General features: G+C 41.3%; 1 protein-coding gene across 5 annotated transcripts in view; it reads right to left on the bottom strand.

The window, feature by feature from the left end:
- Hsf2bp (heat shock transcription factor 2 binding protein) overlaps positions 1 to 27,249 on the bottom strand; it is a 102,105-nt gene that overhangs the window by 67,630 nt on the left and 7,226 nt on the right. For 4 of the 5 annotated variants that reach the window (XM_023715867.1, XM_023715866.1, XM_023715864.1 and 1 more), the window contains 3 exons: positions 20,117 to 20,220; positions 12,810 to 12,959; positions 11,685 to 11,817 (listed from right to left, as the gene is read on the bottom strand). In XM_023715867.1, coding sequence (XP_023571635.1) covers positions 11,685 to 11,817; positions 12,810 to 12,959; positions 20,117 to 20,220 — 387 coding nt within the window. The remainder of the gene's footprint in view (positions 1 to 11,684; positions 11,818 to 12,809; positions 12,960 to 20,116; positions 20,221 to 27,249) is intronic. The other variant, XM_023715865.1, reaches the window with a different exon arrangement.

Here is a 27,249-nt window from a genome sequence, read left to right as displayed (position 1 = left end):
AACCCTACATCACATACAAAATTTAACTCAAAATATACCAAACTCCTAAATGTTAAAGATAAGATCATAAAATATTTAGAATAAAATACAGGAGTAAATTTCTAGAACCTTGAATTAGACAATGGTCCAAGGACACCACAAGCAACCAAAATAAATAAATAAACGAATAAATGAATTGTACATAAGCAAAATTTAAATTTTAGTGCTTCATAAGACACTACTGAGAAAGACAACTCACAGAATGAAGTATCTGTAAAACACATATCCAAAAATGTTTGGTATCTAGGATAGACAAAGAACTCTTATGACTCAATAATAAAAAGACAACTGAACTCAAAACCAGGCAACATACCTGAATAGACAAGGATTTTTTTTTTTTTTTTTTGCTGTACTGGGGATTGAACTCAGAACCTTGTGCTTGCCAGGCAAGCACTTATTTTACTGAGCTATCTCCCCATGCGAGTCTCCAAAACATATATACAAGTGGACAATAAGCACACACAATGTTTTAAACATAATAAGCTATCATGAGTCTATGAATCAAAATCACAATGCGATACCACTTTATGTCCATCAGGATGGCTATAAGCAAAAGGACAGTGCTAGTGTGGACATAAGAAACCCAAAGCTCAGATACTTATGGGAATGTACATTGGTACAGCCACTACAGAAAATACAGTTCAGTTCTTTAAGCAGTTCAAGTTCTGCCATGTGAGTTTCAAGTTCACTTATAGTTACTAATAATAGTCAAGAAAAGCAATATATGTCTATGCAAACACTTGTACAAGTACACAAGTATTCATAACATCATTACTGGTAACAGCCAAAAAAGTAGAAACAACCCACTGTCCATCAATTGACAAATAGGCAAACAAATATGGTATACCCATACAATGAGTGGAACGTTATTCCACTATGAAAAGGAAAAAAAGCACTGATACATGCCGCAGTGTAAAGGAACCTTGAAAACATCATGCTAAGTGAAATGAGCTGGACACCAAAGAGCACAAGAAAGACCACATACTGCATGATTCCATTTGCATTACATATCCAAAACAGACAAATCTACAGAGACATAAATTAGGTGTGTATTTATCAGGAGCTTGGGGGATGCCAGGATTGGGGATGATTGCATAGGTAAGGTTTCTTTTTGAGGCAATGAAATGTTTTAAAATTGACTGTAGTGATAAATTCAGCATTATATAAATACACTAAAAGTCATTAAGTTATTCACTATAAATTACCAAAGTACATGATATAAAGATTATACCTCAACAGCTAAAGTACAAAAATAATAACAAAAGGGTACAAATTTATTTTTCATGGGCAGTGCACTACTGGGTTGCTACTGCTCATTCCAGATCTGTTTCCTATAATCCTCTTCTTGCCAGCACTAACACTGCATCTTCTTTTTTTTGAGACACGATTTCACTCTGCAGTTCAGGCTGGCTTTGAACTCACTTCATAAGCCAGTCTAGCCTTGAATTTGCAGCAATAATCCTCCTGCTTCAAGCTCTTGAGTGCTAGGATTACAGGTGTGCACCCATGGCCAGCTTTGTACCCTCTTTTTCTAAGGAAACATGAGTATGTAAGTTTCTTCTAATATTAATACTCAGACTCCATTTCATTTGATTTACTCTTTGTATTGGCTCTGGTTACCAGTAGCACGTTTCTTTCTTTCTTTCTTTTTTTTTTTTGTAGTGGAGGTAGTTCATATTTATTATAAAAAATTAAATTTATAATGAAATATCTCACAAAGAAAACTCAAAGCCCAAATGACTTTCTTACATAATTACTCCAATTATTTAATAAAATATAATCATTTTTTGTGATTCTGAAGACTGATCCTGGTGCTTCACATTAAACGGTATCCTCAGCGCCCCCCTTCTTACACTTTGAAACAGGATCTTGCCTAGTTCCCTAGGCTAACTTCTTGCTATCCTCTTGCCTCTTCCTCCTGAGTAACTGAGGTTATAGGCCCAACATCTAATAAATTTTTCCAGAGCATAAACAAGTGGAAATATTTTCCAATGTTTGATGGGACTAGCATAATAATAGCAGTATCTGATGAAGCCTTACAGGGAAGTGTTGGATAAGAAACTGAAGGATCTGAGATGCTGCCCTATTTTGACCATAAGTTCATAAACATACATCAACTGATGCCAAATTTTTCTGAATTAACAAGACCATTTATATGATTTAACCAAGTCAAACATATCAAAACCATTCTCACAGAACACAGAAACCAAAATGCCTGCAGAGGTGGTCCCCAAATCTCTCTCAACACCACTGCTAATATCCCACATTATCCTGTTTTTCTATCTACATGCATGAAAGATCAGGCCAGAGTAGTGATTTTCAAAGTGGTGTGAGCAGGGGCCATGTTTTGCTTCCCACAATGTCTGCAGAAATGTGGGTTGCTGCACTTGAAGATTGCACCACAAGGCACCTGACCTTAATGTAGTCCTTGGGCCTCATACGAGGATCATCTGTCATCTGACAGTACCACAGGCAGTAGTAGGAATCCTGTGGCTAACTGGAAGTGCCCTCGTGTTTTCTCCTAGGCAGCTGATGGTTCTTCTCTTAGGACAGTGATACAAACCTTCTATTGCTTTCAATGATACAAACAGCCTGCTCCAACATTTGTACCTGAGCTTTGCCACCACTGTCTGAGGACAATGAATCAGTTCAACACTTCACCTGGATCCTAACACATCTGTGTGATGACGAAGTACTTTGCAGTTGCCTCCCTGGCTCAACAAACATCTGTGTCTAGAAGAGACATAGTAGAGGAAACTCCCATACCAGAGCCTGCCTTAGTGCTCTCTGCTTATCTCAGAAGTGCAAATAGGCAGCACCAGCTGGCTGTGAAGCTGTCAAGTCAAGGCTTCAGAGCATCTCCTTCTCACAGTGCCTTAGACAGCACTGCTCACTCTGCTGCCTACGGTCTAAAGTGCTCCTGTTGGCAGACAGATAATCCAACAGATATTCAGAGACAATCAAAGGAGGAAGTGGTGCTGACCAGTGCTGGAACTGAAAATCAGCTTCCTACAAACCCAACTCACTTACAGAAGGCCCAAAGACACTGGCAAGAACTAGATAGTCCCTGATGACCTCTCTGGAGTCAAGAGTGGCATGAAAACCAAATGGAAGTTCCAAGAACCAACCACCAACAATAAATGTCCTTATGCCTAGAAAAAGACTGCCTGTTCCAAAGACACAAGGAGAGTAGCCAGCAGGATGCAAGATGGTGCAGCCATCGTGGAAAATAACCGGGCAGTTCCTCAAAATATTAAATGCAGTTACCATAGAACCCTGCTACTCCACTCCCAGGTGTATACCCAGAGAGCTGGAAACACAGACTCCCACAGAAACTTGTATACAGGTGTCTCAAGCAGCATGATTTACAATAGCCAAAGGCAGAAAGAGTCTTATTTACCATTCACAAACTCTTCATTGCAGGCTCAGACCATCTGACACCAGAAAAGCTACAGGTCCAAACTTAAAACCTGGTTCTTCTCCTACACATGCAGAGAAATATATAATCCTTTTAAAAAAAATCAGATTTTATTGGTACATTATATATATATATATATATATATATATGATCACATCCATAATAAAGTATCTCGGGCTGGTGAGATGGCTCAGTGGTCTAAAGCACCTACTTAGAACAAGCTAAGCTAAGCAAAGCACAGGGACCACAGTTCAATCCCCCAGCACCACATGCCAGCCAGCCCCACCCTCTGGTGGGCTGAACTGGCCACACACAAAAAAAAAATTTAAAAAAAAGAAAAAAGTATCTTATCCGTGTACATGATACAACTTATTTTTCCCATTCCCCTACCCTCCTTTTATCCCCTCTTCACCTCCCTATTTACAAAAGCTTTATTTTCATTTCTTTTTACTTTACTATTCTTTCCTTTGTCCCTCTCCTGTTGTTCCCCTCCCCATTTGAACATTTTCTTCCTATTTCACAACAGCTATTATTACATTCTGGTCTGTATTTACACTTTCAGTTCTCACACTGGAGAAACAATGCAGTATTTACACAAAGGATGCCTGGTATATTTCACTTAAAGGTATGGACTCAAGATGCATCCATCTTCCCAGAAATCTCTTGAACATATTCTTCTTTATGGAAAAGTGGTACTCCATTGGATACAAAACTACATCTTTGGGGGCCGGGGAGATGGCTCAGTGGAATAAGCGCTTCCCTGGCAAGCGCAAGGGTATGAGTTCAATCCCCAGTTCTGAAGAAAAAAAAAACCAAAAAAAAAACCCTACATCTTCTTTATACATTCATCAGTTAATGGGCATTTGGGTTATTTCTAAGACTGGGATATCACAAACTGCTGCTGTAAACATGCGTAGAACCATACAATTCTATGCTTGGGATCATCTGGTGCCTGAAATTCTTTTCAGATATGAAATCAAGCATTGTATTTGTGAGAAAGCAGGGTTGGTTAGTGGCAGAAGCAGCACTGGATACAGGGCCTGAAGTTCCACTTATCTTCTGCCCTGCACATCACTCTGCTTCCCTGTGTTGACCTGAGTCCCTGGGGCTGTGGGTGGTCAGGAGGATTAAAACTGCACAAAGGGGCTCTCCTGGCAACTGGCAATAGCAAGGTCCATGGAAGACAAAGTTAGACCAGTTCTAATTTGCCCACAAATTATCAACAATCATAGAGTAATGTTGATGCTGCAACACTTACTAAATATTATTTGAATGCAAAAACCAGAATAAGAGATGCTGAGTGGAATTATGATTTTCAAATCATGTAGGAGCAGAAAAACTTTTAAAATCAGATTTCTGTGGGGATCAGGCTATGTTAGAGATCATGGAGGCCAGACTATATGGTTTAACCCTCCCCAAGTCTGTTTCAGGAACAGGGAGGTATACAAGGCAATGTGTCCCAGTCAATGCTGGCTATGGACAAAATGCTCATAACCCAGCAGTCCAGAGGCAAGACAGCATCTGCAGAGGACAGCTGTCAAAATACAGACAGGCACTGGGTTTAGAGGAAATCTGATTGCTCATTAATTTAATCTTTATCCACCTACCTTCTATAGTCATTGTTCCATGAAACATGTGCTACCCCCTTCCCCTGTGCCTCTTGCTAAATAATAAAATCAAGCCAACTGGGAGGTAACTGAGCCAGTCCACTAGAGGTAAACTCCACCCTATCCTTATTGTACCTTCAAGTTTCTCTTTCTTTTTTCTGGATCCCAGGGTCTGATCAGCTCTTGGTAGCTTTCCACTTGTAAGCTAAGTTACTCTTTTTTTTTTTGGTACTGGGTAATGAACTCAGGACCTTGTGTTTGCCAGGCAAGCACTAAAGCCACTGAGCTATCTCCCTGGCCCAGAAGTTACTCTTTATGGAACTGTAATAAAAATTTATTGTCTTCTTTCCCATTTATCACCATTATGGTGACTATCAATTTGATGAGATTAGGAAACACCTAGCAGATTAGTAAAGTAAGCTTCTAGGTGTGTGTGTGTGTGGAGAAGTTCCAGAGATGATTTGCATGCAGTCCAGCAAATGAGAAGTCTCTCACACCAACTGTTGGAGTTACCACCCAGTAAGTTGTAGCAACTGGATGGAATGATAGGGGAAGAAAGAGAAAGCAGGCCTACATCAATAAGGTCCAACCTACTTGAGCAGGTACGTCTTTTGCTTCTGCCACTGTCTGTGGACATCAGGTTCCAGTTCCTTCAACAAAGAATCACACCAGCATCTCTCCAGGGCATACCCACGCCTTCAATCTTGGATTTGCACTGCACCCTTGATCCCTTTTGTTCTGTGGATCCCAGCCTCTTAAGACTGAGCAGCTACAGGATCCCCAGGCTATCCAGTATACAATCATGGTGGACTCTCTTGCCTCTTACCTGAAAAGCTTTCCTCTAACTATATATACTTTTTCTATTGTCTCCAGCGAGCACAAACCAATACACCATTCTTCATCTGCCCTCTTACCCAACCTGCTAAAAACTGATAGGTGTTTTCAGGTGAACGGTGCAGCAGAGAAACAGGCAGAAGTAAAAAGGGAAAGGGGCTTTATTTTCTTTGAGGATGGGGAGAGAATGTGGGGAAGGATGAGGAATTTTTTCTCTTGACTAGACAAAGAGAGGCAGAGGCTTTTATGGCCTTCTGCCAGGGGTGGGGTTTGGAGAGATGTTTAGATATACCTGAGAGGCTGAATGGGGCTCTTCCTGAGGCAGCGGGAAGGGTGAAAGGAAATTACATCCTGGGCTGAGTTGGAGAAGAAGCGGGGTTGGTCCTGGGAGCACAGGCCTTTGTTTTAAGGGCATCGGCCATATTAGATGACAACCACAATGATTTTAGCAATTCACACTAGGGCCTGAACCTATCCAAAACAACCACAATCCTACACTAAACATTACCTCTCTTTGCCACATACTCTTACCTCCATAGTGCAGTAGGATATTCACGATGTGTTAAGTGTTAGGTTTCTCGGCAGTGTAGTAGAGACAGGAAAGATGAAAGCGGCCCTTACTGACTGTGAAGACACACAGAGAGGATCAATGACAGGGAGATGGGAGATACTCAGACCTAAGACCATGGAAGGCTGAGACATTATGGACTTGTGCGAGGGGCGGAGCTTGAGGGGCAGGTTTATTGACACCCAAGGAGTTGATTGGGGTCTCCCTTGTGGCACAGGAAAGGTGAAAGGAAACTGTTTCTAGGATTGATGGTGGAGGTTGTTATGGTTAGTGTCTAGTTGTCCCCTAAAGCCTCATGCAGTCATAGGGCAGCTTCTAGAGTTGGTGATTGATTCTTGATCCAATACTGGGATTGCAGATGTGAATGCTACACCCTGATCCTGGAGTGATCTGCATTACAATGTAAAGAGGGGGAAAGAGGCTAGCTAGCTGAGGGAGCTGCTGTCTCTCCCTTTGCTCTTTGTCTCCACCACGAATGGCTGTTCTGTTCCATTGCCAACTCTGCCTTGGGGCCAGCTGTGTATGGGCTGAAACTTCCACTAACTGTGAGATAAATAAACCTTTCTTTCCTTAATTTTGGGGTTGGATATTTTGTCCCAGAAATAAGAGAAAAGTAACTGAAATGTCAGGTGAAGAAGGAGGTGGTCTCTGGGAGGACAAGCTGCTGTGCCTTGGCTTCAGCCAAGTTAGATGACCATCACAGTAATTCAGCAATTTATACTCAGGCCAAATCTATCAGTAAGGTGTGATAGTTTGGACCAAAAATGTCCCTCAAAAGGTTCACATGCTTAGACATGGGGCTCTGGAAGGTGATTAGATCAAAAGAAGGCTTTCTAGTTGATGATATATTAGCAGGTGGGCCTAGCTAGAGGGAGTCACTGAGGTGAAATCTGTAAGAATATATTTTCATCCTGCATTCCCTGCTCCTCTAGCTCTTTCCAGCTTTTTCCGCTCCCTGGTGACACTGAGGTGAGCAGCTTTCTTCTACCATACCCTTCCCCATGATGTTTGTTTGGAGATACTATGGTTTGTGTCTGGATGTACCCCCAAAGCCTCGGGTTAAAAGGGGTGGGCTTTTTGTAGGTGGCTGAATCCAGAATTTGTGATTAATTCATGGTCCAATAATGGGATTAAGGGTGTGAGTGTTACACCAGCTGTAGGGCAAAAAGTCTGCACACAATAAAAGAGAAAGAGATATCAGTCTCTCTTGTTGCTTTTGGTATCTTCTGCCACCATGAACTTGTTTTCCCTCTGCCATGTGCCACCCTGCCTTGGAACCATCTGATTATGGACTGAACCTCTACAAACTATGAGTTAAATAAGCCTTTCCCCCTTTAACTTTTGTCTCAGCAACAAGAAAACTAAATAAGACATGAGCTAATCAAACAAAACACTGAATCCTTTTGATGTTTAAGTTATGTATGTCAGGTCTTTTGTCACAAAGACAACCTGATTAATACATAAGGTCATTAGAGCAGGTATTTCCATTTTACTATGCAGGTAAGAACAAGCAGACTAACTGGATCTAAAAACCAGACCCTTTATGCTACACTATCCTATAAGTAAGAACACTGACTCTGCCTAGCACTTGGGATGCTGATGCAGGAGGACTGTGATTTCAAAGCCAGCCTGGCTAGACAGAAAGTTCAAAATCATCCTGAACTACACATTAAAACTCTTTTTTAAAAAAGAACACACTATGGATGAATAACGAGTTTGACTTCAGTATAGTAAACTAGAAAGAGCTACTCCTTCCCCTGGGCAAGGGGTGGATAATTTACAAAATCATAGCTTTTCTTGAACACAGAGAACTGAGGCAACTAGGGAGGGGCAGGATTCTTCACATAGAGATGTGAGCTAAGCACACGGGCACCTGGGGCAGGTGTGAGATGTCATATAAGTCATAAAAAAAATGCAGCTAGAAAAAAAATGCACCTACAGGGCTGGGAAGATAGCTCAGCAGTCTAAGCACCTGCCTGGCAAGCACAAGGACCCAGGTTCGAACCCGAGTGCCACACCAGCCTGGAACCCAGGGCATACTGTGCATGGTGGCACACGCCTGTAATCCCAGCACTGGGGAGGAAGAGATAGGAGGATCCCTAGAGTCTGAGCTGTATAGTGAGATCCTGTACCAAATAAATAAATTAAAAAAGAGGAAGAGGAAGAGGAAGAGGAGGAGGAGGAGGAGGAAGAAAAAGAAGAAGAGGAGGAGGAGAAGGAAGAGGAGGAGGAGTAGGAAGAGGAAGATGTAGCCACACTACCAATACTGCACAGACTGTGGTCCCAGGGGGCTGATGATGGTGAAAGGAGGTGGAGATCAGGGGAGAAATGAGTTATACCCTGTGGTGTCACATGGCGACATGCATCTGTCAAAATTTGCAGAGCTGCAAAAACGTGAGAAAACTCACTGTGAGAGTGAATTTACTGTATGTAAATTTAAAAGAACTCTTGTTTCAGAGAGAAGAAGACCAACATGACTACTATGTCATGTTTTCCTGACTGCTGGCCATGTTCCCCCAGAACAGCCATGGAATGTGAGACATCTCTGTAAATCACCACTTTTAAAACCCACTACATGTGTGTGAAACCTTCTTAGTCAGACTTACCAACACACAAATAAATTACCCACATTCCAACTCCTCAGGAGCCCACGTCCCACATAAGCCAGCATAGGCAGTAAACATCACCACATTGAGCTTGGATTCTAGGCTCTAAGCTCTACCACCAACTGCAGCCTCATCATAATTCACACATTTCAAATTCATAACTCTACTGAATACAGTGGTGCATACCTGTAACCCCAGCTACTAAAGAGGCTGAGGCAAGAGGATCACAAGCTTTTTGCCTGGGAAAAATAGAGAGATTTCATCTCCAAATAAGAAAAACATAAAAAGGATATAGCTCAATGGCAGAGTGACTGCCTACTATGTTTGTTCCTGGGTTTAATCTCCAGTATTGAAAAAAAAAAATCACAACTCAGAAAATGACACAGATTGTAAACTTTTTGGGTCATGTGCAGGAAAGCAAACCCAATCAACAAATCTGCAAATGCCTCTAGGCACAGTGGTACATACCTGTAATCGTAGGACTCTGGGAGACCGAGGCATGAGGACTGCAAGTTTGAGTTCAGCCTGGACAATTTAGTTTAGTGAGACCCTGTCTCAAAATAAAAAAATGGGCTGGGGGCAAACTGGGTTTTGTCCTTAGTACTGCCATCATCACCATCCCCAAATTGCAAATGTCTTCAGCTAAAAAACAGCCTTTAGCCAGATATGGTGGCACATTCCTGTAATTCTAGCTATTCCTGAGGCTGAGGCACGAGGATCACAAATTTTAATAATTTATCAACACCCTTCTCTAAAAGGGGGGGGGCATTGCTGAGGATATAGCCTAGTGGGAGAACATTTTTTAATAGGCATGAGAGGCCCTGGGGTTAAATACCACCACAGGGGTGAGGCACGAAAAAACTATAGCCTTCAAACTAAAACAGAAGCCTTTAAGCCTGCACAGTCACAGACACCCTGATAAAAGCAAAGAAAGCTGTCCCACACTGGAAAAGCAGATGCCAGGTCAAACTGCGATGGCCAGAGACCACTGTAATCTCAGCAACCACCCCACAAAAAGTATCATCAATTTTTAAAAGATTATTTTTTAAATGTCAACACAGGACCTGCCCCATTAGAATTTCAGTAAAAGAATAATGCTGTAAGAAAAGAGGTATTTTCTCCTCTGTAACAGAAAGTTCCCCTATGAATAGCATGGGATACAGGAGAGATGAAAGGTCAATGTGGGAAAGTAACAGTAACAGTTGCAGATATACATTTAACCACTTCCCTGACTCAGAACAAAGAGTTTCAGGGCTCATCAGTGACACAGAGGCTACCACAGGGACAGAGGATAATGAACAAGTCCCAGGACCCCTAACCTGTTTCCCATTAAAAGCACCATCTGTGTTTCCTTCTGAGGGGAACAGGGTCTTAAAAGCAGGTTTGTTGTTGTTTAACTAAAATCCATGACTCTTTACTTGGACCTATAGATTCCCAATAGGTAACTAAAAACAGAACCAAATCTGACACTCATTTATCACCTTAACACTTTGAAGATAGTACATTAATCATTTAGGAAAATTTTGCAGAGCCATGTTGATTAGCCTTAAATTTCCCTAGTTATCTCATCCCTCTTCAAGACCACAGACACTAAGAGATCATCTGCAGGAACACACAGGATACTTTGCTGTCTGAGGGGCCCTGAGTCTGGGGTCAAGTTGGATCCCAGCACACTCTCACATCTGAACTGCTCCAAGCAAGGGACCATCATGCTATCAACATTCCTCTGCAGCTACAAAGCTGGCCCTGAGACAAATCAACCAGCTCCACAGCCCCCATAAAATTGCTATCTACTCCTCTGTCACAGAGTCAGTCTGACCTCCCTCTTCAGACCTGTGCCCCTTGATTTCTCAAACCAAAACCTTTCCCTACTTCTTTGCCTTTGTTAAGTGACCAGGTTGACCTTTGTTAGAGCTGTACTCCTCTTTATTTCCCCTTACTTTCCAATTTAAGCTCTTGCCTATGAATTCATGCTGAAAGCCTCCATTTTAATTTCCATTTTCAGTGAAGCAAGGGCCCATGCTAGCTGGTGACATCATTACAGACCACCTCTCACCACACTAGATCACTGAATCCCTTCCAGTAGTTTTGCTATGATATCTTATCCTAATTTTCAAGGAAAAGTTTAGTTTTTAAACTTTCAGAAGAGAATTAGTGAAAAGAAAATTTAAAATTCTGGAATTCTTTAAAACAAGAGCTCAGTTAAAGCTTAGCTTAAGGCTTTTCTAATTGCTTCCTGGCTTTTTGGCTAAGATCAAGTGTATAAGGCTTTTCTTTAGCCATTAGTAACATGACGATTATAAGTAACAAGCAGCTAAATTTAGTTTTACTCTTTTTTTTTTGACTTGTATTCATGTTCATAGCCAAACAGAATAAACTTACACTTCCTTTAGATCAGTCATTCTTAATAACTGATATGTTTCAGAATCCCGTTGGGTGATTTTCTAAAATACACACCTGGTACCTATCCAAGATCTTTGGAGTCAGATTCTCCAGTATGAAAACCTCCCTAAGAGATATTCACACACACTGATGGTCATCACTGCTCCATGCCAGAGTCACCGCACTTAAGAATTACTTTACTTGAAAGGGAAAAAAAAAAAATTACTTACTTGTTACAATTCCAGCCAAAGCAAAAACAAACTGGTTCTCATCAGAATCAAGCTCCTTGACATCCCCATCCAGAGACTTCACAAAACTCTCCATTGTTTGGCCAGTGATGCTGAAAAACTTTGAGGCTTTATCCTAAAGTTTGGAAATGGAAGTATCACAAATTTTCACAGATAAAGTGTAAAAAGTATTCTAGAAGTGTAGGATACAGAAGAAAGATTCTGGTTAAAATTATTGAAGGAATACTTAAAAATCTATTTCTCCATAAAAGTTCCCATTAAGAGATCAGAGAAAATAGCATGGGGTACATAGAAATAAGAGAAACTACCCCAGGATTGCTATGTTTATATCTATCTACATATATAATGAAGTAGGACAGATTTACACAATGATGGATGTACTAGGATACACTAACACAAAAATATAAACTAGAAAAAATAGCTTATACATTTTAGAATATTCAAACCTTTAGCAGATCTTTTTTTCAAGACAATCTTAACTGAAACCACAACATGTAAAAGAGACACAGTAAATAGGCTCCTCTCATAGTTCAAATCCTTATCATTTAGCAAAAAGTCCACATTTGCAGAATGTCTGTGTAACTTACTTGGGGGTAGTAGGGTTCTGAGAAGAATTTTAAAACCAAGGTATATTTTAGTTAAGTTTAAAAAAATTAGGAAAAGAAAAGCTCAGTGCTCACACTTAAAAAGGCAGAAGGGCACTTCCTGGTAACAGAAATATTCTAAGACTGGAATACACATACAAACTTTAAAGAATATACAGCATCAAAAATGCTAAATACTGTATTAAATTACCCATGAGATAAAATATAGAAAAGTACCTGAAACCATGTTACACTCTTTACATCCACAAGTTTAACAATACTGAAGTGGTAAAAGATCTGCAAATACCCATGGATACTGAAAGATCAAAGACCTACTGAATTCATTTTACACATCTCCAATACCAGGTCAAAGGACTGCACACAGCCAGTATCTGCTGATGGTCTGATGAATGAACTAGTGCCAATGGATAGGAGATAGGAACTCAGTCTCTCAATTCTCAGCAGACACACAGCCTCTCTAAGCTATATCAATAGCATCCAGAGAACTACTGGGCATGCTTACTCCTCCCAACATGGCTTTGACGACCTCCTCACTGCTGGAGACACCCCACAGCAGGGTGCAGGCAGCTGCTCCCATTTCTGTACAGTATTCTGCCTGCTGCAAAAGCTGCTGCTTTGCTTCATTCAGCTGCTGTCGAAGAGCCAGTTTCTCCTAAATTCACAACAAAATAAAATCAGAAAAACAGATATCTGACCTTTAAATATTTCTATTACATCTCCTCTTTCACAGAGATATTGATTAAAGAGATGTATGCAGAATTGTAGAAAACAGTTGCAAATGAAAACTAGTGCTTGAGAGTCACTACATTATTAGATAACTCCAAAGATCTGAATCCTTCAGCTTTAAGTAGAGTCAAAACAGGAGGCACCTTAAGTGCCAAGTGGCTACCCCCAATGGGAACTCCTGAGCAAAGTAGCAAGTAAACCCACAGTTTAGACACAGGGAAGCACTTCTGCATCTTCATGGCTCACCCTACTATCCAGACACCATAGACTGGAGGATGACACAGAATAAAGGCACTCCCAGACACCCCACAGGACAGAGTATTCAAGGCTATCTTGGGTTATATAGTGAGCTCAAGGGCAACCTCAACTACATAGCAAAATCCTGTCTCAAAGACAAGAAAAGTAACAAAAATTATGCTGGACACAAAAAACTACCTGTTGCATGTAGTGGTTGATTGATTGATTATAACAACTAAGTTTAGAAGCTTAACTAAATCAGCTCAGCAATCCTATACCCAGAGTGCAGAGGATCCACCCTAGGGTGGCTCACTGCCCGGAAGATATAAAAGGGAAATGACAAAGGACAGACAGGTTTCCATTCTTCAGAGGAGCTCCAATGTTCACCTTCAGCTTGGACATCATTTCCTGGTTTATAGTTCAGACTCTTCAGCCTCTGCCATGGATCCTTCAGTCTCATTAGCCTTCTGTTGCAGACCTACCAGCCTCCTCATATGGATTTACATGGAACACTGCAGTGAACTCCAGACCTTGGAGCCAGAGTTGTAATTTCTTCTACATTTGTATATCTTGCTATTTGGTAGTAAAACCTTGACTGATACATTGTATGATTCTGTTTCTACAAAATAGTCATAAAGCCAAATCTAGAGACAGAAAGATCAGTGGTTTCCTAGGGCTTGGTAAGAGAGCAGAGACTAAATGCAAGAGATATGTGACAGAAATATTTAAAAACCTGATGATTGTCAAAACCCAACACTCATTATGATCATTAACCATGAAATATGAACTCAACGTGAGTAAGAGCACCCTATAGTTTAGCAAGTTCTGGGTGTGACTGTGGGCTTCTGAAATGTGGGCCATCAAACTAAGGATGGGTGGTTAGACTTACCTTGGATGTGACATCAATTAATATGCTTGTAGCTTGGGAAGAATAAAAAAGGAAGTATCTTTTTCCTCCTCTTCCTCCTCTCCATGCCTCTTCCTCCTCTCCCTTTCCCCTTCTCTTCCCCCTCTTCTTCGCCTTCAGACATTGGTCACCAGTTCCTTTACTCTTCCTTCTATCATAGTTTTCAGACTTCTAATACAGACTCTGTCTTTCTGGTATAGAATCACATTGGAGACTGCAGTGAGCCTCAAGACCATCATCTTTTGACTGCTAATGGATCCTCCAGCTCTCTAGTGAGAGACAACCATTCTGGATTCTGCCAACTCTGATCCAATAGATGGACACTGGAACTCTTTTGCCTCTGATCCTATAAGCTACCTAATAAATTCCTTGTACAATCCTTCCTGTATTTTTTATTAAATCTCTTCCTCTACAGAAACTAACTAATACATATTTTGGTACAAGGAGTGAGGTTGTTGCTGTGACTATTTGATCATATGGTTCAGAAGCCTCTGGAACTGATTTGTGGGAGAATCTATAAAGTCTTGGAGATGCCAGAGAGGAATAAGCCCTAAAATGCTGTCAGCTGAGCTTGATGGGAGATTCTGATCAGAGCTCCAAAAACTAGAATGCAGACAGTAAATACCAGGCTCAGTAAAGATCAGGCTCAGGGAGCAAGAACTCAATTGGCAGCTGAAATAAAGACCATGTATGTTAGCTCTGTTAATAAAACAGAATCTGTCTACGTTTAATACACACTAAAATTAAGGGCAGCAAACTAATCTATTAGAGGAAATTTCAAGGCAGTTTGGTATCAGGCTGAAGCATGGGAAGTGCTTTCTGCCTTTAGCAAGATCTATGAGAATCAGGAGCAAAAAATCCTATTTAATAAGTTTTATTATGTCAGAAAGGAAGTGCCTACAAAGAGAAAAGAACACTGTTAATAACATTTTTAAATGTTTAATTAGTAAATGTCTACAGCAGTATCTAATGATATTTATCATGGGGAGTGAGTACATTTATATAACACATCTTAATTCTATTTATGTCTCCATCCCCTCCCTGTTGCTGAAAGATTAGCATTAGAAGAAGTCAAGAACTTTACATGGAGACAATAGTAAAGTTGCTGTGAGGGCACCTCATAAATTATCAAGACACCGTGTTTCATAGGCCTAAGTGTATGAGTAAAAGCCTTTGCTTTAAGAAGAGAGCATCAGGGCACCCTGTTCCACAAAGGCTGCCTAGGAAACTGGTTTCTTACGATCATTTACAGTGCTCAGCCAGTGAGGCAGTTGGAGACCCTACAGACATGATTCAAGGAGATTTAGCTACTACTGCTTGAGCTGGTGAAGACCTTGATTTCATCCACAAGATGCTAGGTTTATAAGCAGGAAGAATGCAAGAGTTGTGGGATCAATAACGATTCTAAACATATTTCAGAAGAAGGTTTGGGAGACCAGGCAGTATGGCTATGAGAAGATGACTATGAAGTTCTACCACTGAAGTCAAAAGTGCAGTGGAGAGCCCCAAGAAGTTGAAGATGCCAGGAATGTAGAATATCTGCTCAAGAAAGCAGCAGGGAGTAAGCAAAGCCACCCTAAGAGAGAAGCCATGAGAGCTACAACTATCAGAGTCATACCCAAAGGGCTACCCAAGTTATTTGGAGTACATATCTTGCCACAACTTGTCTTGTGCTGGACACAGAACTACAGAATTTAATGTCTGCCTGCTTTGGTCCCATTCCTTTCTATAACATTTCTCCCTTTGTTTACCCTGTGACACTGTATATTGACAGTGTTTAACTTTCTGATTTTAAAAGGTCATGGCTAAGAGTCTGCCTTAAGTCTTAAAGAATATTTTGGACTTGAACTTTTTAGTAATGCTGTTACATATTACTAAAACTCTGGTAACTACTAGAGATAAACTAAATGCATTTTGTATAGAGATGCATGAGTCTTTTGGGGGCCAGGGGCAGAATATATATAGTTTATATCTAGAATGTTTTCCCAAAGCCTTTTGTGTTTCAGAGGGGGGGGCTTTTGGATGCTGATTGGATTATGGGACACTGTTCTCATTAATGGATCAATTCACAGATAAACTCAGCTAAATGTGTTGTTAGGAGGTGGGACTTGATTAAAGGCAGTTCTCTGGGAAGGAGGTTACTAGAAGAATATACTGTTTCTCTAGAAGGGTATATCTGTCCCCTTGGTTTCTTCTTTATCTCTATGATGTGAGAAGTTTTCTGCCACCTAGGCCCTTCTACCATGCCATTTCTACCTTTCTAACCTTTTTTAAATTTTCTAACCTTTCCTCCTTTAAGTTGCGGGTATCAGGTATTGTGCCTCAGTGATACAAAAATTACTAAAAAAAAAAAAAAAAAAAAAAGAAAATTTCAACAAACTAAGAATAGAGGGAGACTTCTTCAGTTTCACAGAGGGCTGGCTAGATAGCTCAGCATATTAAAGCACCTGCTTAGGCAGACACAGGGATGGGGGTTTGATCCCCAGAGTGCCATGTCAGCCCCACCCCTGGGGCACGGTGAGACGGGGATTGAGACTGGGCTGGGCGTGGTGGCATGCACCTGTAATCCCAGTACTTAGGAGGCTGCAAATAGGAGATCTGTGTAATGAGACCCTATAGACCCTGTACTGAAAAAAAAAAATCATAAAAAATATATACCAAAGAAACCCTTATGGCTAAAATCACAATGTTGAAAAGCCAATGCTTTCTCCTGAAATCAGAAACAAATCAAGGGTCCAATCTCATCCTTCTTGTTCAATACAGTAGTAGGATTTCCAAGCAGCACAATAATAGAAGAGAAATACAGAAAGGTATTTCTGAAATACCTTTTCAGAAATACAGAGCAGTCGGAAGAATTAGAACTATATATCCCTATTTGCAGAAACATAATTGTTGATGCAGAACCTAAGAAATACACACAAAAAACAACTGCATTTCTATATGCTAACAACAAAAGAGTGAAAACCAAAATTAAAAGCCCAATACCATTTACAACTGCTACAAACACAATGAAGCACTTGGAGGGAAAATGTAACGCAACATATATGGAATACGTATTCTGAAAATTAAAATGCCGGTGAAAAACATTAAAGACAAATAAATGGACAGACATACTAAAAGATAGTAATTTTCTACAAACTGACTTACAGACATGACACAATTCCAATCAAATTCCTAGCAAAATATTTTTTGGGGCACTGATAAACATCCTATAATGTATGTGGGGAAAAAAAAATCAAAGGATGCCAATACAACTAAGACAAAAGTCTGTGATCCCTGTCCAGGACTGCACAGATCACAGGGTGGGACCCTGAAAATGCATTTTAGACCCGAGGAACCAGGAAAGAACCCAGGGGCTGGAATTCTAGATTAGAGCATTGTCAGTACACACTTCAGTGTCAGGGAAGGCGGAAATGACTGAGTCCAGCATCCGAGGAAAGGTCGAAAGGAAAAGGAGTCAGTATCAGGAAGAGGTGTGCTGTGTGGGCAGCAGCAACTCCCAGTCCCCAACGGAAGGTTCTGAGCAGAGGCTTTGTCCCTGGTTGTTCTGGAGCTGATTCCTCTTCCTTAAGCAGCCCTTGAGTTGGATCAGTCAATGAGGTGAGTCAGGGCTGGATGTCTCCTTGTGGTATGTGGAGTTACCCAGGACAGAGTCCTAGCAGTAGCCACCTTTGAATCCTGGGAAAAAAGGTTCCTCCTCGATGGCACAGGCACAACTGTCAGAGAGCACTGGATTGCTTTGTAAGGACTCACTGCTGCTTGAAGGTTTGACTTCACTAAGCATCTACACCAGGAACTTCACCTTGCTGGCCCGAATGTCCTAAGTATCAGAGTGATCACAGATGAAGACAGTTCACCTGTCTTCTCTCGGGGGAGCTGCTGTCCCAAGGCTCACCACGGTCCTATGCTTTCTGTGTGTTCTTTTCTGGTGCATGCACCTTTCAGTCAGCAAACCAACTAAGATGTCAATTGCTTATATTTGCCATTTGTATTTTTATTTTCTATAATTTGATTTGCTAGGAAAGAACTGTTACTTTTATGATGATAAAAGGGAAATTGTTGCCAACATTAGTATAATGTTTGAAGAAATTTTTTAAAGAAAACTCATAATATAGTTCAGCTATGATCAGAAACGGATTATAGATTTTGAAAGGATCTTGAAAGTTTTGTGCCTGATACCCTATTTATATATGAGTGCTCACCTCAGAGAAAAATCCCAGGGTTTGAATGCTACATCTTCACAACAGCCTTATTTAGGTATATTTTATATACCATCAAAGTTTGTTTTTGTTTCTAAAGTTTGATAATTTTTAGTAAGTTTATACAGCTAGACAATCCCTATAAGTTTGCCTTTTAGTTGCTGTTAACAATTCTGAGGGATAAAGCTAGTGGTATAGAGTACAAGGCTATACAGACACTGCCACCCAAGAGAAACAGCCTTGTAGAAGCCAACCTGCAGGGGTTTCATCTGTGTTGAATAGTCCTGGCTGGAATATTTCCTAACTGGAAATAAAAGACAGTGTAGGCTAAGACAGTCTCATACTTTAACTGAAATCTAAATATCAGGGCAATAGTAATACACCAGAGAGCTGAAACTATACTAGCTCGGTCATTTCATCCTTCAATTCTGGCATTTACTGGCATGGCTTATTTTTAAGCAGTATATCTACAATGCCAGTAAAACATCTATTTTTCCCTTTGCCTGTTAATTTTTTTAAGGAAATTTAAGATTCTGCTCGATATATCCTTCAATCTTAAAAATATCTTAGCAACTTAAGGAAGGACAGGATCGATGGATTGCATTTGTCACAGTTTTCAAATTTCTTCTGGCCTGATAGTGAAATTGTTTCAGAGCATGAAATGTTTAGCCCAAAACTTCCCGATGTCCATTTTAGCTTATTGTGATCTATATAGAATATGGCAAAACTAAGCTTCAACTTGAAGGAGGGGGTACCCAATCTAACTCAGGCCAAAGAGCACAACCCCCTCCTATGCTGATCTGCTTGCTCAGGACTTAGCATGCACAGAGGGTCAGAGACCTAGCAGACACAGAAAGTCAGAACTACTCTTATACGAGGAGGAAACAAAGATGCAGGTCAGCTTCAGGCAGTGGGCCCTGGACCAGCCACTCAGCCCTCCTCCAGGGATACTCACTGAGACACCTGCGGGAGGGTGGGGGGGACCAGCCACTGCCACCTGCCAGCATATACTAGTGGCTATCATTATTAATGCCATTTTATTATTCAAAAATAGAAATATATACAAGTCCTCCCACCTCCTTTTTGGTACTGGGGATCAAACACAGGGCCATTACACTGAGCTATATCCTTAACCCCTTTATTTTTTATTCTGAGATGGGGGCTCATTAAGTTGCCCAGCCCAGCTTGAACTTGCAACCCTCCTGCCTCAGTGCTAAGTTTATAGCTATGCACCACAATGCCTGGCATGAGTCCCAAATTTTACAAGCTGCAAAATAGGAGATGCAATTTTATGGAAACAAAGAGGAAAGAATTTGTCACTCAAAATATAAAACATTTCAACAAATTATTATAGCTTCGCCTAATACTGAAATAAAACATAAGGTTATTTCTAAAATGTCAGTAATACCAAATTATACATACTTCTGATTTAATATATCTAGCTCCAATATAAATCATTATATGCACAATATTTTCCCTAGATTATGATCCTTTATGTTTTGCAGTGAATTTTTTTAACACGAAAATTAAAATGTACTAAATGATATATATACCAAATGGTTATAAAATTCCAAATGCTCACTTGTCTTGCAACACATGCAGAATACACACATTCAAAAATCACCACTTCCTAAGGATTAGGGAAGAAAATATAAGATCCACTGCTCGTGGTGGGGAAAGGGTGGTAAACCAACATGGCTTTCTGGACATGCCTGAAGAACCTAGTCCTGGTTGCCCTACCTTCTTCTCCCTTCCACTGTCAGCCTGCAAAGTTTCCAGGCGGGCTTTGAAATGCTCACAGTCCAGTTTTAGCTGCTCCAATTCTTGCTCTTTCATTTCCAGGTCTACAAGAAAGAAACACAACAATTCTCAAGAAAACATAAACCACAAACCTCTCCTAAGCATCTATTTACTCTATCTTCCCTTAGCAAGGCCTACACTTATTTCTTAGGTCAGAATATTCATGTTTCTGACTGCTAATGGTCCCTGAACAACCAATATTCTTGAACTCTTTTTCTTTTGTTCTTATTAGTTTTTAGTCCAGAGCAGAAAGGACTTTTGTTGCTTTGCTTTGTGCTTTGATGGCCTCCCTTTACTGCCAAACGTGTACTCAAGACTTCAAGAATGTGTTATTTAAAGGACTGAAAGCAGAGCTGAGGAGCCTGACTGTCTCATGGCACAGACTTGTATCTGTTCTGTGAGAAACAGAAGGCAGCCTGGTGCAGAGATGCTGCCAGCAGGGCTGATTCACAAAGCAAGGCCCACCGCCTGGCAGATGGCTCAATGGAACAACTGCATAGCAGTCACCAACAAGGCAGCCACAGAGCCCACGATGAGAGAGCATCACGGTGAGGGGGAGGAACTACGCATACTACTTCCTCTCCACTACATTCATGACTGGATGAGTCAAATGGCCAACAAAATTCCCAAAGGCAGCCACATCAAAGTATTATCAACTTTAAATATGCTATGGAATACCAATGTTCAAAAAAAATCAAATACAGAGCTGGGGACATAGTTCAGTGATGCAGCATTTGCTCTTTAGAGCTAAGAAATCATCTACTTTATACCATACAACAACAGATAGATAGCAAGATCTGAGGGGAACTATTGCCAGGAGCTAATGGTGTGACTTCTCTCACTGGAGCATTAATGCATCAGGACAGTAGTTCTAAGTCTATTGTACATCCAGGGCACCTGCAGGATGTGGGCCCCATCCACACAGTCTGGGATTCAGTACACCTGAAAACTTAACGTTCCTAACAGTTCTTAGGTGAGGCAGCTGCTGCCAGTCTGAGAACCATGGAAGACAGCCTCATTTCTCTCATCACTAGCAACATGAAAGGCACAGACAACCCCAACCAGCACCAGCCAGCAAGTTCAGCCATAGCGCAGTGAAGGGGGCTGGGGCAGTGGGGCTGCAATGAGGGTAAGGGCCTCTAGAACAGATGCCTAGAAAGCAGAACCTTATTCCAGCTTCCAGGAGAAAAGCTAAAAAATGTGCAAAAGAGAGGAGTAATTTACAATCTAGGGGTCTGAGAAGGAAACCCCATAAGCAGCCTGTGAGGTCAGCTCAGAACTACACAGCATGCCCAAAGGTGACAGCGGAAACAAAAGGAGTCCCAGCGCAGACTCTAAGTCAATAACCAGACCACTTAGAAATTATGAAATTGCCTAGAAAAAACTTCTCTTAAAACACATTCCTTAGGAACTAGTGTGAAGTCATTTTGGGCTATTTTATTCCTGTTCTTTTAAGATATCTAGTGCTATGACATGAATTTTACTGGAATTTTCTCCAAATAATCCTGGATATCTAAAAAAGATCAGTGGAGCACTATGTTTTAAAAACTATTTAAAATTGCTTCTTGGCCTTTTTGCTAAGACCAAGTGTAAAAACTATTTAAAACTATACTATTGAATATTGGTAACAGTATTAAATGAAAACATAGTATTCACACACACACACACACACACACACACACACACATAACTACATAAGAAATTTGTGCCATACACAGTCACAGATAAAAAGAAACAAAGTGAAAAAAGAGCTAAAATAAAATTATCAGTGGTTTGCCCATGTGTGGTAACACACATGCACCTATCATTTCAACATTCTGGAAGGCCAAGGCAGGGGAGTGAAAACTCAAGCCCAGCCTGGCCCCTAGTGACCTAATGAGACCCAGGATTCTCAAAATAAACAATTTAAAATTTTAAAAGGGATGGGGATACAGCCCAGTGCAAAGGCCCTGGGGTTCAATCTCCAGTACAAATATAAACAGATACAGCTACAGAAATAAATATCCACAGTTTAAAATTTTCTTTACAGTTAACTTTTTTTTTACAGTTAACTCTTAAAATTTGTTTCTTCTATCAAACTATATATATTATTTGAACATGGTAAGGAAAGAAAATTGTATTTCCACAACCCTTAGCAAAAGATACTTGCACTATGCCAATTTCATGCTCTCTTGTTCTGTGTAGTTGTGCAGGACTTTATTGTAGATTAATATACCAAAGCAACAGGGTCAAAGTAAAGTATTAATCAACAAACAAAGCCATAAAACTCCAGGTCTAAAATGAGAGGCCACACCCACCCACACAGACCCTGAAGGTGGCGACAGGTGGCCTTTCCACTGTGTAAGGCTTCCACCTCGTGGCCATAAAAGAGCATTGCTACTGCCTCCTTACCACTAACTCACACTGTTTTTTGTTTTTTTTGTTTTTTTTTTTTTTTTTGTGGAACCGGGGATTGAATTCAGGCCCTTGCGCTTGCCAGGCAGCGCTTATTCCACTGAGCCATCTCCCTGGCCCTACTAACTTACTTCTTATTGTCAATCTGGTTGCCACCTTCCAGCAGGACAAAGATTTTCCCTGATTTTGTTTTATGCTGCACCTCAAGTACTAAAAAAATATGTGAAACATAGTCAGCACTACCTATATATTTATCACATTAATGAACTTCATTTCCTTACATTTCTGCCTCATCTTTGAACAGAGAAAAACACAGAGCTTTACTTTAGTTTTCTATAGCTTCTGTTATCCTGTGATAAGAATGTATTGTTTCTGCAGTTTCTTAAAAACCCAGGACAAACAAGAGAAACACACAAAACAAAACAAAAACAAAAGTAAAGTGAACCCAAGACAATACTACTACAAGCAGTGAATGATATATATGGTGAAGACATCCTCTTACCAGGACTGCTACTTAGCCTAGCCTTGCTTCAACTGCTACTTCTTAGCACTCAATATGAAAGTAAAATCTCAATCTGTGTAAAGTGGAGGAGGCCTGGACAATGTAATGCACTTCAAGCACCCAAACCACACACTATTTCAGGACCTATGTATTTTCTCAAACTACAATTCTTTTTTGATAGTTTTCAATAACACAAGAATGACTGTTCTCTTTTAATGTTCAGCTTACTCATAGGGAGGGCTTACAGCTGTAAATGAAAAGCAGGATTTCTAAAACACTAATCAAAGAAAATAAAACTATACAGAAGGGGGCCAGTCAAATAGCTCAGTGAATTAAAGCACCTGCAAGTAGGCACAGGGGCCAGGGGCTCAATACCTAGGCGTGCCAGTAGACCCTTCCCTAAAATACAAAAATAAATAAATAAAAATTTTAAAAAGCCTATACAGAAGGGACCAATTTTTCCTAAACTTTATTACTTGCACATTTATAATAAATCACCAACTGTCTTTTTTTTTTGGAACCAAGGATTGAACTCAGGCCCTTGCATTTACCAGGCAAGCACTTATTCTACTGAGCCATCTCCTCAGGCCCATCAACTGTCTTAATATGAAAATGCTTTTGATCAAAGTAGCAGAGTCACAAATTAAAAACATAGGCTTTTTATGTATATAAAACCACAGCCATGAACTATCACCTTCTTATCACCATCTGACATGTTTATAGAAGAATTCAGAGTATGCTAATGGTAGGCTCCATCTTTACTTGAGCTGAGATTTAAGCAGTGATTTAGGACTGTGCTAACAACCACAAATTGGGTGGCTTAGCACAACAAAATTGTCTTGACTCACCAGTCTGGAGGCTACAAATCCAAAATTGAGGTACTGGCAGGGCCACACACCTCCTTGTGCACCTTCTGAGAGCTCTACACATCCTCTGTTTGTGGCAGTGCCTTTCCAGTCTCTGCCTACACTTTATGTGTCCTCACATGCATCTATGCTCCCAAATTCCCCTTTGATAAGGACATGTCACATAGGAGTAAGGCCCACCAGGATGGCTTCATTTTAACTTCACTACAGTCCCTATGTCTACTGTGTAGACCCATTTTCCAACAAAGGTCCTATTCTGAAGAAGCAGGGACTAGGTCTTAACACATCTTTTTTTGGGGAAGTCAACAGGCTGCAGGACCATCTGCCCTATGTGACTTGTGAATCCCTTTTGGTTGAGAGGCATTCTTACTCAGACAGCTTCCCAAAACACAAGGCCCATCTCCAGGATGATTCTGTATCCTTCAAGGTCCCCACATATAATTCCAAAGATGTTTTATGTTTTCATGGGAGTACTTTGTATTTGAGCACACCCTCCACTTGGTAAGCTCTAATGATCGCTGTAGGACATTCTTTACAGGTTTCAAATTATATTGAAAATCAAAATATTCCATAATTTATCTTTTAAAAAAATAATCTCAGGGTCAGAGAGAAAGCTCAGGGGACTAAGCACCTGCTTTGGCAAGCACAGGGATCAGGGTTTGATCCTCGGTTCCACATTCCCTGCCAGCCCCATCCCTGGGGCACACTGAGCAGGCAAATGAGTCTGGGCATGGTGGCACATGCCTGTAATCCCAGCACTGAGAAGGCTGAAAACAGGAGGATTACTACAAATCCAATCCTGTACCAAATACATAAAAAAAAGAAAAAAGACAAGGCTTAAATGCATTTGAAATGCTAGTGCCCATTCTAAACCAAACACTTTAGTTAACTGTCAAAAATTACAAACCAGTTAAAAGCAGAGCATGAAAACAGGTTTTCTTTTTCTGACAAAAATCTGAATCCAAAGCAACATTTCTTGCTCTAATATAAAGGCCATTGGCATCCTGTTCTATAAAATGAGGAAAATGCATGACTAATAACCTGTTCCATATTGTCACTGCCAGGGAATGCAGCACTAGGTGGCATCATTCACTTTTTGTTTTGGTACCTGGAACTGAGCTCAGGGTCTTGTGTTTGTGAAGCAGGTGCTATGCTACTGAGCTATATCCCCGGTCTTTACTTTTCATATGTGAATGATGAAGCTCCCAGCCCACCTAGGAACAGCCAAGGGACTGGATCAAATCATACCCTTTTGATATTTCACATCATGTCTCGGGTGCTATCTGACAAGTACCAGGCACATAACACTCACCTGATTGATCAACTTTAAAATAAATGTCACAACACAACAACACCACCTAAACTTGACCTTGCTGAACTCCAAAGTGTGGAGTTTGCTGAAGACTTTCCCAAAGTAGAGTCACAGAAACATGTTTGGTATCTGTGGACACACTGACGTGATGTGAATGGTGGGGGGGGGGGCAGGAGTGATACTCGAGCATCGCACATCCCTGCCCCCTCTATCTTTGTTTTTTAAAAATTTATTTATTTATTTATTTTTTAATTTATTTATGTGTGTGCGTGTGGCCAGCTCAGCCCACCAGGGGGCGGGGCTGGCTGGCATGTGGTGCTGGGGGATTGAACTACGGTTCCCTTTGCTTTGCTAAGCTTGTTCTAAGTAGGTGCTTTAGACCACTGAGCCATCTCACCAGCCCTGCCCCCTCTATCTTGACGACCTTTCACCTATTCATAGCCCCCTTCCCCCTTTCTTCTGTCCTGGATTATAGGAAGCCTCCATGGGCCCTGCAAGTATACTCTCCATGTGCACTATGCCCCAGAGGCAGGTGTCAATGTCTACCATACCTGGGCTCCTTGTCCCCTGGCTTCCTGCTGGAGGAGGGCTGTGGGAGGCCCTGTGGGAAACGAAAGGACAGATGTGGTGGTGGGCAGTTTGTAATACCCAGCTGAATTGAACCAGTGTGGTGCTGGTGTGGGAGGCTCACCTGAGGACTGCTGCTGGCAGCAAAGAGGCAGAATTGGAGAGGAAGAAGTTTAGAATATGTTAGGAGCTGTTGACCTCCCCCCCCAAGGACCTTGTCATACTGGCTTTCCTGATGAATTGGGCTTTTCTCATCCTTGGAGATACCTGGGACCTCACTGTCCCGGAGATGGCTACAGTTCACTTTGGGGGAGCTCTGGTCCTCCCTTTAAGTATCACTTCCTGGCTCTGGAGGGGACAATGGTGCACTGCTCAGTCTCTTGGACAGGCCCGTCACGCTGGCTTTCCTGATATAGACTTGGCTGTTCTCCTTGTTGGAGGAGCTTGGGACTTTGCTATTGCTGAGGACAGCTGTGGTACCTTTCGGGGGGGGGGGGCGCTCCAGTTTTTACTTGCTTCCTGGCTACAGTGCAGATCACCAAGCCTGCTGGACAGAACCTTCATCCTGCTAGCACAGACTTTTTAGCTTCCACCACTAACTCTGAGCCTTCCCAGCACAGATCCATGAAAAAGGCCTACATCAGGCATTGTTATGGGCTCTAGACCTTCTAGGCCTTGAGCTGGACTGGGCACGTGGGGTGTGTGTGTCACTGTCATGGGCCTAGATCTTCATCTGGACTCATGCAGGACATTGTTGTGGTATCCAGGCTCTCAGCTAGGTTCTTTGGCCTTGAGTGTATGCACAGGTTCCCTGCATTCTTTTTGTATATGACTCTTTCAGTGGCTATTATAAAATAATAATCTTATGGATTTATGTATCCTAGTATTGTTCTCCTTGCAAGTCCTAACCATATAACACAGGGGATGTGCTGACCTCTTCGTCACATCCTCCCTTTTGGTGAGCAGTGGGCTGCCAGTACCTTCCCTGCACTGCATGTCTCTCCCCAGCTCCTCCTGGCCTGGGAAGTAACAAGCTCTGCTTGTCTGGTCCTGGGTACTTCCCTCTCCACCTGCCCAGTCTCCCTTCCCCTCACTCCCTTCCTGTGTCCTGGCCAGGACATGGACTTGATGCTCACTCACCTGGGCTCCTCTTGGAGCTCACTCTTCTCACCCACTCCTAATGGTTCTCTCTTGGTCTTACACGTCTATGGTCTAGGAATAGTTCTTCCTGGAGCAGAGCCAAGGATCTGTCTTGCTCCTCTTTAACATCAAATTATCTCAAATAGTTTCTTTTTTTAAAATTTTATTTATTTATTTGAGAGAGAGAGAGAGAGAGAGAGAGAGAGAGAGAGAGAGAGAGAGAGGCCAGCTCATCCCACCAGGGGGCAGGGCTGGCTGGCATGTGGTGCTGGGGGATTGAACCGCGGTCCCT

This window comes from Octodon degus, unplaced genomic scaffold, assembly GCF_000260255.1.
Source record: "Octodon degus isolate 3935 unplaced genomic scaffold, OctDeg1.0 scaffold00045, whole genome shotgun sequence".
Taxonomy (NCBI): domain Eukaryota; kingdom Metazoa; phylum Chordata; class Mammalia; order Rodentia; family Octodontidae; genus Octodon; species Octodon degus.
This window is presented reverse-complemented; position numbering and strand designations above follow the sequence as displayed.